This window comes from Pan paniscus, chromosome 1, assembly GCF_029289425.2.
Source record: "Pan paniscus chromosome 1, NHGRI_mPanPan1-v2.0_pri, whole genome shotgun sequence".
NCBI classification, from domain to species: Eukaryota; Metazoa; Chordata; class Mammalia; order Primates; family Hominidae; genus Pan; species Pan paniscus.
The window spans coordinates 165,469,348-165,482,465 of NC_073249.2; the positions used below are offsets into that span (position 1 = coordinate 165,469,348).

The window sequence follows — 13,118 nt, forward strand, 5'->3', positions numbered from 1 at the left end:
TCCAACTAAGTTAAAAGCTTTCCTAAGAGGCAAAGAAGTTTGTGGATGTGATAGGAGAAAGATGAACAAACCTAGCACTTGGGGGCCTAGGCCAGGGGACGGGGTGCCACAATTACGTAGTAGTGAAACGCCAGGGGACGTTCTTTCTGGAGGGACCTTAGTTTGGAGAGAAAAACTTAAAATGCCACAGCAAATATTCTACAAATAGGGGACCAAATAATTTTGAGCTCATTTCTCTTAAGGTCTATCAAGGTAGATCTTAATTAAAACCAAACATATATTAGGCTGGGCATGGTGGCACACGCCTGCCAGAATCAAGGCAATTTTACTTCTAAACTGCCTGTGTGTGTGTGTGTGTGTGTGTGTGTGTGTGTGTGTGTGTGTGTTTGATTCATAAAGAAGTGGGGTTTAACCTTGTGTTCGCATTTTGTATGTCTTAAATCCTCAGTACTTAGTTATCTAAGGGCATAACTTATTTGCTGTTGTAATCCCAGCACTTCGGAAGGTTGAAGCAGGAGGATTGCTTGAGCCAGGAGTTCGAGACCAGCCTAGGTAACACAGTGAGACCCTGTCTCTACAAAAAAATTTTAAAAATTAGCTAGGCATAGTGGCATGCGCCTGTAGTCCCAGCCACTTGGAATGCTGAGGCAGGAGGATCCCTTGAGCCTAGGAGGTCGAGGTTGCAGAGAGCTGTGATCAAGTCACTGCACTCCAGCCTGGGTGTCAGAGAGAGAGACCCTGTCTCAAAACAAACAAACAAACAAATAAACAAACAAACAAATCAAATATATACTGAGCACTTAAACATGCCATGCCTCTTTCTACGTGCTGCTGAATATATGCATTTGAATATTATACTACTACACAGTGGAGAAGGAAAGAACTTCCTATTATTCTCAAACTTTCTGTTTCTTCAATCAAATCCATGCATTCATTCATTCATTTATTTGACAATTATTTATTGAGTGCTTTCCTTATGCCGGGCACAAGGCGGAGGGATTCAGAGATAAATGATAAAGGTGTGGTCCTTGCCCTAACAGGCCCTGCCATCTAGTGATGACTGTCACCCTCCTATTTTACCTCTCCTTCCCTGCTCTTCTATTATTGTCTATGCCTATTATGAATCCACACTCCTCTAACCTTTCTTGGTGACCCCAACTTCCTGAAAGGTGATCTTAATTCTCATAATTCTCTGCAGTATATTTTTCTTGGCCAAACTGGGAGATATTGTTAACTTCAGACCCTCAGATGTTTCATCACTGAGAGCAAGATCCCTGTTTGGGCCAGGAGGATCATGGACTTAGAGAGGTTTATAGAGCATATAAACTTCTGACTACCTCTCCAAACAGAAACTGGAATGATTCTTTGAAAGTTGCACAATAAATCTTTGGTTTATATGGTGATTGCTTTAGTGTATCTTAGGCGTATTTTCAGAATCCAGGCAATTTTACTTCTAAACTCCCATCGTGTATTTTTTTTTTTTTTGACTCATAAAGAGGTGGGGGTTTAACCTCATGTTTGCATTTCGTATGTCTGAATTCTTTGGTACTTAGTTATCTAAGAGCATGATTTATTTGCTGTTGTTCTGTTTTCCATGCCCATAATGCGAAGGCAAACTGTTTGACAATAGCGGTTGGGTCTCCTGCGTGTCTGGACTTGCGTAGTGCCAGATGCCACTGTAGTTGTCCACAAGGATGTCCTTCCCCTCATTTTCTACCGCACCCTGTGCTTCTAGCACAGCAGTGCAACTGCTGGTTTCCTTGTCCTCTCGTCCTCCAGGAGGCAAGCACTCAAAGGACAGAATCCATGCTTCTCTTGTTCACTCTACTACTAGAGCATCTTGTACACTGTAAGAGCCTGATAAATATTTGTGGAAAAAAATTAATGGGTCCCCAGATAGTAATAGGTATCTGCAAACTAATACAATATTGAAAAAAGCCAAACTGACCTCAAAAACTGTCTCTAAAGTGGCGTGCACCTAAGAGAAACCACAAATTTACCAGTAGCAAGGACTTATGGACTAATAAAAAAGGCTAAGTGATTTGTTTATGGCTGCTATTAAAAAAAAAAAAACTCAGTGTGATGGCACAGGTTATATTATGATTATCAAAAGATCTAGATGGATATGTTATGACTTTGACTCATAAAAAATGTGAAAACAAAGTAATTGTTTAAATAAATGCAGTTAATTTCTCCCAGTCGGGGGAGAAAAAGGTAGAAACTACTGATATGGCAAAAAAGGCACTGAACTAGAGACTTGATTTCTGGTCTTGGTTCTGGCTAGCTCAGATTTCTCATCTGTAAAAATAATGGGGAATATGTTGCTAACTGTCAACCAGCATATTTATCCCCTATTTACCCACTGATAAAAGCTTAACTTTATAGAGAGTGGCCATATGCTCAGCTAAAAATTTGGAGTTTCCAGCCTCCCTTGCAGCTACAGGTGATCATGGGACACAGTCTGATTGTGCTGCAGAAGATCCTATGAAAAAGCGGCAGGATAAGCTGACAGGTCCTTTTTGCCTTCACCTTTTCCCTTCTTTCTGCTTGGCATGCAGACATAAGGCAGGGGGCAGCGCCCATGCTGTGACCTCATAAAAACAACCCACTGAAACATGGCTAGGAGAAGAAATCTCAATCCCTGATGGCACTGCAAGTGCCACCCTATCAGCCTTGAATCACATACTTGCTTTTTTTTGTTGTTGTTGTTTTGAGACAGGGTCTTTCTCTGTTGCTCAGGCTGGAGTGCCGTCATAGCTCACTGCAGCCTCAAATTCCTGGGCTCAAGCAATCCTCCCACCTCAGCCTCCCGAGTATCTAGGACCACAGGTGTCTACCACTATGCTCTCCTAATTTTAAAAAGTTTTTGTAGAGATAGGGTCTTGCTGTGTTGCTCAGGCTGGTCTCAAACCCCTGGCCTCAAGTGCTTCCTGCCTCAGCCTCCCGAAGTGCTGGGATTACAAGTGTGAGTCACCATACCTAGCCACATACTTGTTTTTGTATGAGAAAAATGTGACTCCTTATTTTCTTAAGCCATTGTTCAGTCAGATATTCTGTTACTTTCAGCCAAAAACAATCTTCACTGATACTGGGAACACATTATACCAAAAGATTCCCAGACCATAACTCTTTCAATTACTTTCAATTGTGCTGCCCAATGTGGATCGTGTAGGCTGCTCCCTGTTCCTAAATCTCTAAGGCACAGAATTGTTTTACTTAGTGCAGAGTATTTAAATAAAGTATCATTCATTATCTTCTTAATCTTCAAAACAGCAAAGATTTTAAGCAAAAAGATAAGTTTCAAGAAGATCTAAACCTTCAAGAAACTTTAAGATGTAACTGATGATTACTCTAAATAATTCTCTAACAAGTTAGACCCTTCAGATCATCAACCAGGCAAACTTACAATTCTTGAAAAGGCAAAGGGATGAAGAAAGATTTCTTTTTTCAATTATCATGAATAAGACAAATAGTCATGAGTAAATACTTTACTATGGTTACAATTTTAAGTAGTGGTAAAAGAAAGTCTTTGAAAGCCCAATCTTTCAGCTTAAAGTGCACAGTAATTATACTAATATATAACGATGTACAAATGCCTCTACTGAAATTTAATATCTTCCCCCTATCGATAGGATATTCCCAAATAACCTCTTTACCTAATTCTAACCACACAGAGAAACAGGTGGTAAAGTATTGTCCCCATGGTACAGATGGCCAAACTGAGGCCACAAGGTTAAGTGATTTATCAAAGCCATAAAGAAAGCCACTATCAGAGAGGGGATTCATTTTAAGAAACCACATGTCTCTACCTTTACACTATAAATAGGGAAGTGGTTAGAACAACATAAAGAAAGCCCATAGCTCTTAATAGCAAAGCTCTACTTAGAGAATCTTGCATAGGTTTTCTTTGGATGCAACGCCATGGTTCTTCCACATCTTGGACATTTCTTACAAGGAAGTACTGCATGAACTATCACACATTTATCTGAAGAAATGAAAACTCATCAGGGTCAGAGAGGGGATAAATGTCTCCTGTGTGCATTTATATGCAATTTGACTACTTTTATTCATTCAACCAATATTTGAGCATAAAACCCACTGTGTGAGGCACAACAAAGATAGTGAAATGTCTAAGTTAGAGATCCTTTCCTTTGGAGGTTCTCCTCCAGGAGACATGTAGATTAACTAACAAGGCCAGATGAGGTTGGTGGAGTCAATGTGCAGACATGAAAGGCAGCAGGAGCTTAAGCAGTGTCAGATGATGGCAAGCTGGGTGGAGGAGAGGAGGTTTCACTTTGAAAGTACTGCTTGACGAGACTCCGTCTCAAAAAAAAAAAAAAAGAAAAAAAGAAAGTACTGCTTGAGCTGATCTGGGGGATGGGCAGAATGTTGCTGGGCGAAGGCAATAGGGACAGCATGATACTTTCAAAGCCTGGGTGAAAAAGGATTATTTAATTGTATGACCCGCATGCATACTGTACTTCCAGGCACTGTGCAAATGACTACAAATACATTATTTCCTTTGCTCCTAACATAATACAATTCTTTTGAGTTAGAGATGATAATCTCTAACTTAGAGATGAGAAACCTTTGGTTCAGAGAGAAAAGCAATGTGCCAAGTAGATTCAGACACCAGCCTATCTGACCCCCTGAGATTTTGTGCTTAACCACTGCTATAGGCTGAATGTCTGTGGCCCTCTAGGATCCATATCTTGAAATCCTAACCCCCAATGTGATGGTAATAGGTAGCAGGGCCTTTGGGAGGTGATTAGGTCACAGGGTGGGGCCCTCATGAATAGGATTAGTGCTTTTAAGAAAGAGACACTAGAGAGCGACCCCACCCCTTCTGCCATGTGAGGACACAGCAAGAAGATGCCATCTATGAACCAGGAAGTGGGCCTTCACCAGACACAGAAGCTGCCAGAGTCTTAATCTTGGACTTCCAGCCTCTAGAACTGTGAGCAATACATTTCTGTTGTTTACAGACCACCCAGTCTACGGTGTTCTGTTCTGGCAGTCAAAACAGACAAAGACAACCGCTGTGCTACCCTACCTCCCTTCAACGCCCTGTGTTTCTCCCTTTGCTTTGCAATCTTAAGAGAGAGATTTTCTTTGTAAAAGGTGGCTGTGAAATTTCCAAATGTAGCTTATGTTTGCAGCCAAAAGTAAGGCCCTTGTGTTTTTAGTGAGGTGACCTTGATTTGCTGTAGCTCTGTAAAATCTCATCTCCATTCTGAGCGTGGATGTGTGTTGGACAGTTATTGCTTACTAACTGGTGCTAGTCTAGTTGAGGCATTCCTGTGATAAATGCTAGGGAAGGCAGCAGAAGCCTCACAACCTAGTGCTAACCAGAGAGCAGTCAATGGCCTCCGTCATCCCTGCCCCATGCCCTGGGGACCTGATAAAGGACATTCTTTTCTTTTCTTCAAGACCCTTTTAAAGTTTGATTCTCTGGATTATCTAATAATTTACTATTTTGGGTTGTGGCAACTTTGCCCAATACAAGGAGTGTCAGAGGTTGAAATCTCCTTTATGCGCACATGTGACATCGATTCCACACTGACTCTTGCAGCTATACTCTTCCTCCTCAATTTTGGCCTCATCTTCCTAAAACACCACGTCTTACTCCCAAATGTGGTATCATTCCAAGCATTAGCTTTCCAACTAGTTCAGAGAGAAATGAAGGAAATCACAGTACCCATAGCAAATAAATAATGAGGCTGAATTCCAACCTTTTAAAAATATCTTAGCCAGAAAAATGTCTTACGTTAGCCTATCTCAATTCTTATGATTCTTACCACAAAGAGGCAACTGAAGTTTCATCTCAACTACTCCAATTCCCTTCACCAGACCACTAAGCGGGGTGGGACACGGTAAGAACGGGTACCTGAGTAGACTTTCCAGAAAGGAGAGCCGAGGATGCTGGGAGCCATCTTGAATTCTGGTGAAAACAAAGAATCTTTGGTATTCCATAATTCTTACACTAGGCATCTTTCTCTTTTCCTCAAACACAGTTTTATGAATGAATATGAATAGATTGCAACTCGTTATGCCGTGAGCTAAGGAGGTCCACTCTGGTTCAACCCAGCGTGGGTCATTTTAGAAAACGTGCTTAGTCATCTAGCATGAACAAGCTCTCAACCTGTACCCATAGGGAAGTGCCCATGACAATAATTTCTAGAACTACAGTTTTAAGGCAAGACACACATTAGACACTCTTAATATTTACTGACTAATGATAATATATACAGATTGCATTATGCTCTTCGTGGAATCTCCACAAATACTGTTTTATTGTTGTTTCTGTATAAGAATACAAGATTGGGAGGAAATGGTCATTCATTATTAGTATTGTACCCACTATATTGATGAGGACATTAAAAAACCCAGAAGGTGAGTGGGAAGGAAAAGAGGGAGCCTACCCAGCTCTCCTGATTGCTGGCATACTGTTCTTCTCAGTTCTTACTAACTTACTACACCACAAATCTTTCCCTTGCTTAGGATGGCCCTCCATTTACCTAAGCATCTTTTAAGATTTGACTTCAATGTTATTTATACTTTGAAGTCTCTTTTTTTTTTTGAGATGGAGTCTTGCTCTGTTGCCCAGGCTGGAGTGCAGTGGCACCATCTTGGCTCACTGCAGCCTCTGCCTCCTGGGTTCAAGTGATTCTCCTGCCTCAGCCTCACAGGTAGCTGGGATTTACAGGCATGTGCCACCACACCTGGCTAATTTTTTTTTTGTATTTTTAGTAGAGATGGGGTTTCACCATGTTGGCCAGGCTGATCTTGAATTCCTGAGCTCAAGTGATCTGCCCGCCTTGGCCTCAGAAAGTGCTAGGATTACAGGCGTGAGCCACTGTGCCCAGCCCATCATCTTTTACTTGCTTATTTCCTTGTGTGCCTCTCTTCTGCAGTAGATAACATGCTCTATGAGGACAGGAACCACTGGTCCCAGTGTCTATAGAGGCACTCAGTAAATCCTTGTTTAAAGAGTGAATGAACCTCCATGGTCCCCCCAATACTGAGCTCCTGCAGGAACTTTTACCATTCAGTTAGCATTTAGAATATGTTAACTTGACCCAAACAGATGAAAAACAACACATGCCTCATCTCCTTCAGGCCATAAATATTCTGACTAAAAGGGCTTCATATCTCTGATCCCCCACTACAGTTCATATGCTCAATGAGTGTTAACTATGAGGATAATATCTTAATACTATTTAATAAGCCTCATTCTGGGACCTTATAATCTAATTCTGATGCAGGTTTTCAAATTATATATCGATAGTAAGCCTCTCTGATTATACCACACATAATACACAAATGAAAGAAGGGATCTTGAGAAAGTTCTACCAATGATCACAAGATGTTTAAAGATGAAACAAGTAAGTTTCATTCCCACAGTGGTCAAAATGCTTACTTTCTTCAATATGACTCCCATGTGTGCACCGGACAGCCCTCTTACCTGCCACATTTCCCTGAGATGCACACAGAGCACATTCATAAAGGGATTCAGATTGGTGGGGCTAACATTGAGATTAATGCAAGAAACATCAGTTTCCCCAGGTATATGTCAAAGCAGACAAGAGATCATAATTTTCTAGGATGTTTTATGAAACCAGCTGGTAGGTCACAGACCTACCTAAAAGAAAATCTGATAAAGGAAAGCAAACATGGCTACAATTATTCATACTCCTACTGTGGGAGTTTCATAAACAAAATAATAAATATTTTTATCTTGCAATAAGATCAAGTTAAGTGATTTGCTGACATTCTCTTGAGGCTTAAGGCTTGTCTTTAATGCGAAATACAAATCATATTTCTCGTGGACACATTTTAATAATAAACTTAAAAGCATATGAGACAAAAATAATGAAAACATTGCAATGAAAACCAGACAAACTATCTACCACTTCAAAAGGAGTGAATGAAGACTGCTCGTCAACACCCTGATGCAAACAACCTCAACACAAAATGCCACATATTGAAATCAGGTTTTATGGAAAGAGAGTCAGCAGGGATGAGAAAAAGCTACTACTTGAAAACAGGTAATTGACCACATGGAAATATACTCACCCAATGCATGCATGTGTGCACGCCCATGCGCACGCACACACACACATTCTGTCTCTCTCTCTCTCTCACACACACACACACACACAACTTGTAGAACAGATTTGATTTTGGTTCAATTCAAGTTACTTCCCATCTTTCTGCAAAAATCTCACTGGCAAACAAAAAACAGATTTGGTCCCTTTTTGCCTTAGGAAAGGACAAAAAATGTGATGCCAAATCTCTTTGGTCTCTAAAATTCCAAGGCTGCCCCCAAGGGTAAGAAATTGGAAAACTCACTGCCTCACGAGTGTTCAGGGGGAGTCCTCATTGTTTCTCATTTTGCTACTTGGGTCCAAAGGCCATGATATAAGCACAACCAAGGGTGCCTGTGGAGCAGCTCACCTCTGGGTCCTGTAATGACAGGTCGGTGATGCTGTGTGAACGCCGTTCCCAGGGAGGAGGTCTGTGAAGGGGAGGGGCTGCTGAAACCAGACTTCTCCGACTTCTTCAGTGTGGTTGGAGATGGCATTCCTGGCAAGAAGGATCAACTGGTAAGTACACTTTAATTCATGGAACAATGATTTGTGCAACCTAAAAGATAACATTTAAAGAATTAAAAACAAACAAAAAGAGAAATCCACCTGTGAATAAAAAAGATGTTGTGAATTGCTTTGCATTTGTCACAGAAACAAAGAGGTGACAGAATAGTCCCCTGATAAGTCGGTCTGTATTTGATTTCAATTTATTCTAATTAAGCACAGTCCATTTTTGGGTTATTGGTCTTCAATAATAATACAGGGTTCAACTTTTCCAGTGTTTCCTAAAAGTTGCTGCTTGTGTCTGTGACCTCTGGGACTCCCAAAAAGGAAACCATGTATGCTTATGAAGACTTCACATGCAATCGTTTCATCTTGTTGGTTACCTTGCTTTGACACCAAATCACTTTCTCCATATTTTAAATAATTTGGCTGTTTTAACATAAGAATACTCTCAACAATGGCAACTTAGTTGTTCATTCAATGAATTCTTTAGAATAGAAAAAAAGAAAAAAGAAAAGTAAAAAAATCTTAAATGCCCTACAATTGGGGACTGGTTAAATAAGTATGGTATAACCAATGTAAACAATACTGTAAAAGAGTAATGATGTGGCAAAACATTTATAATATAATGTTAATTGAAAAAGGCAATTACAAAATAGGATGTTATACTATGACACCATTGAAAAGGCTATTTCTATGCACAGAGAAAGAACTGGAAGGCAATATGCATAAACTATAATGGTAGTTCTCTCTGTATTGAATTTGGGTGATTTTCATTGCCTTCGTTTTGCTTACCTGTCTTTTCTATGATGAACATATATTGCTTTCATGTTAATACAATAAAAGCTTGTTTTTAAAAATAGTACTTTTATTATTGTGTCTAAAGTTTTCACAGCATTTCCAGCATAGAAAATGCTTTGGGAAGAAAATAATGGAGAAACAGTTCCTTGTAATTACTGGATTTGTAATGTTCTTGGCAACCACGCTGACATACCCAACTGGAGGCATCTATCAGTTTGATAGGGTGCCAATTAAAACAATGAAAATTTGGATATAAAAATAAAAGAAATGACTCCTAGTCTCCGCATCAGGGGACAAATTTGGGCTCTCTTAAGGTTGTAGCACAAAACTGGTCTGCACTGATGTTAAAAGAACCAAATTCCATTTTACTTATACATGTTTACATGTGCTGTGTTCTGCCCATGACCAGAGAATTATTTGGATGAACTGGAAAAGTAAGTAATAAAAATCATAATGATATTAACATGTAACTGTTATGGAGTACCATGTACTGTGCCAAGCACTTTATAGGTATAGATCTTTCCAGAAATTTAGCTAGTTTTGCGTGTATCTAAATATGTCCCTGTTATTTCTGATCACAGATTTCCTTAATGCAATTCTACAACATGACCTTTGAGTGTGACTCAGACTCTGTAAGGACAGAGTCTTTGTCTGCTTTGTTCCCCTCTATGTCCAAGACCTCCAAGGGTCTGAAACACCCAAATGGTCTGAATAGATATTTAAACTACTTGTGCAGGTCTCAGCTTTATCTGTAGCTTCATGAATAGATGCTTAAACATAGCAAAGCTTAGCATTTTCACCCCAAGAAAGAAAAATTGAAAATTGGTAAACACATTTGCACAGTCAGATATAAGTACAACATAGAGTGGTATGTGATTTCATACTAATTTGACAATTTGAATCAGATCCTTTCTAGATCAATATCCATGTGATTTGAATTAAAAATGAAGTAATTAAGTGACTTTAGTTATATTTGTTGCTTGCTGAATCAGTAACCAGTCACACCATACCAAAGTTCTAATGTAGGATGCACTGAGATTTTGGGTGAACATTCACTGTAAGATAACCTAACCTAAGGTTATCATCATGTAATTACACTAAGGAGGAGATTTCAAATAAAAAAAATGAAAGAAATAAAAAGCTAGCAAAATGTAAACAAATCTCCCAACTCATTTAAACCTTTTTGTGTAGACTAATTTATAGGCTGCCAACCATTCCACTGATTTAAATTTAGTCCAATGCCTGAACTACATGTCATAAAACAGATAATTAAAACAAAAATCAAAACTTTAAAGGTGGCAGATTTTTCTTTTTTTTTCAGATAATGGAATCACTGATGAAATCCAGTATCCTAACTAATCTTATTGATGATAGCAAATGGCTGGACTCAAGAAAAAGTTATGATTTCTTTGAAAAATTCATGTTTTCTAATTCATGCCATTCTAAATACTGCAGAAATATTGACATGATTGAAATCCACTATTTATGCTTCTAAAAGGAATTACAAGTAAAATTTGGGCAATAACAAGTATCAAGAATGACCAAGTTGGTAAACAAGTTCAAAAATAGCAAAATTTAAATCTTCTTTGCAAGGGTTAAAGAGGGAAGAAATACCGTCAGCATGCAGGAACAACCAGCCAAACTATGTATAATCTTCTAAATTTATCACAGTCAAGTAATATGAACCCTAAGGCTGTCATGAATCTCAAAATTACTTTGTGTTTTCAATTTTTAAAGAGTTCGTATTGAGCACATTTCCTTATTATATACTTTAATATTTTCTCTACATACATAATGTATGTTTTGGTTAATTTGTTTTGTATATTTAATTGACCAGATGAAATTCCAAAATGCTAGTAAACCGCTTTCTGTTAAAAGCTAGAGAACATTAATCTTGGCTTTTATTTTTGAAATCAAATTTGGTTCTGTACATTACTTTAAAAATAAACTCCTTTTTAAAATCTCTTTTGCCAATTATTTATGCACAACTGTTACAAAATTACTGTACGGATTAATGACTGATTGGCTTTCTTTCAATGAATTAAAACTTTAATTTCAATGTATTTTCTAGAAGTACCAGATTTTTAAAAAAAGACTACGGATGAAGTAATCCTACTCTTTTTCTGGAGGAAATGAAATGTTACTTCAAAGTTCAATGCAGAAAAATAAAGACTTTTGTAGAATGAGAAGCAGAAATCTAGCATAATGTTTTGTTTCAATGGGGCATTTCATCCTTTTGATTGGTATAAAAAAACCCAATGAGAGTAAATAGAATTGGAGAAACATGTCAAGAAGGCCTGTGGCTTGTCACTGGTTTTCTAAACATCCAGAATTTTTGAATTTTGAATTTCCCTCTAGTCTGCCATTTTTTCTAAGCTACATGAGTCATTCCAAATTGTGTTCAGTAGACAAGGGCAAACATATATGGGATTCTAGTCATCTAGTGGCTTTCATCTCTGGAGGCACTTATAAGTGCAAAGTTCAACAAGAAAACCTTGAAAATATAGGTGAAATGCACTATTCACAAAGATTCCTTCAAATTCATCATTGGTATTTGTGGTAGTCAGGCTGGGCTGGTGGCTCATGTCTATAATCTTAGCACTGTGGGAGGCTGAGACAGGAGGATTGCTTCAGGCCAGGAGTTCGAGAGCAGCCCGGACTATATAGTGAGACCTTATCTCTACAAAAAATTAATTTTTAAAAGTTAGCTGAGGCCAGGCACGGTGGCTCATGCCTGTAATCCCAGCACTTTGGGAGGCCGAGGTGGGCAGATCACAAGGTTGAGAGATCGAGACCATCCTGGCCAACATGGTGAAACCCCATCTCTACTAAAAATACAAAAATTAGCTGGGCGTGGTGACATGTGCCTGTAGTCCCAGCTACTCAGGACGTGGAGGCAGGAGGATTGCTTGAACCTGGGAGGCGGAGGTTGCAGTCAGCCCCGATCATGCTACTGCACTCCAGCCTGCTGACAGAGCAAGATTCCATCTCAAAAAAAAAAAAAGAAAAAAAAAAAGTTAGCTGAGTGTGGTGGTATATGCCTACAGTCCCAGCTACTCAGAAGGCTGAGGCAGGAGGATCACATGAACCCAGGAGTTTATAAGCTATCATCATACCACTGCACTCCAGCCTGGGCAACAGAGAGAGACCTTATCTCGAAAAAAAAATTGTGGTACTCAGAATTCTAAGATGGCTTCCTAGTTTCCAGCCTTGTATAATGATGCCTTATATAATCCTCTCCTCTTGCATGTGTGAGATACTTGTGAATATGATAAATGTCATTCTTGTGAATAGGTTATATTATACCGCAAAGGTGATTATATTGATTAGGTTATGTTATATTGCAAAAGACTTCTACAGATATAATTAAGGTCCCCAATCAGGTGAGTTTGAGTTAAGGAAAAATATATTATCCCTGGAGGGCCTGACCTAATCAGGGGAGCCTTGTATAAAAGGAATTAGAAGTCAGAGAGATTCTTCTGCAGGCTTTGAAGAAGTCAGCTGCCATATTGTGAAAGGGCCTGTGACAGCCACATGGCAAGGAACTGCAGGGGCCTCTGGGAGCTGAGTGGGGCTCCTTGCTGACAGCTTTCAGAAAGCAGGGACCTTAGTCCCACGTCCACAAGCAACTGAATTCTGCCAACAATCACGAGAGTTTGCAACAGGCCCTTGAGCTCCAGAAAGAAATGGAGTCTGAACAAAATTCTCATTGCAGCCTTGTAT

The 13,118-nt window shown here is 39.3% G+C and overlaps 1 protein-coding gene across 2 annotated transcripts in view; it reads right to left on the minus strand.

Moving 5' to 3' along the window:
• The window catches only part of NFIA (nuclear factor I A), a 381,707-nt gene that overhangs the window by 72,695 nt on the left and 295,894 nt on the right, over nt 1-13,118 (minus strand). For both annotated transcript variants that reach the window (XM_034966293.3, XM_034966283.3), the window contains exon 7: nt 8,458-8,586. In XM_034966293.3, the coding sequence (XP_034822184.1) occupies nt 8,458-8,586 (129 nt within the window). The remainder of the gene's footprint in view (nt 1-8,457; nt 8,587-13,118) is intronic.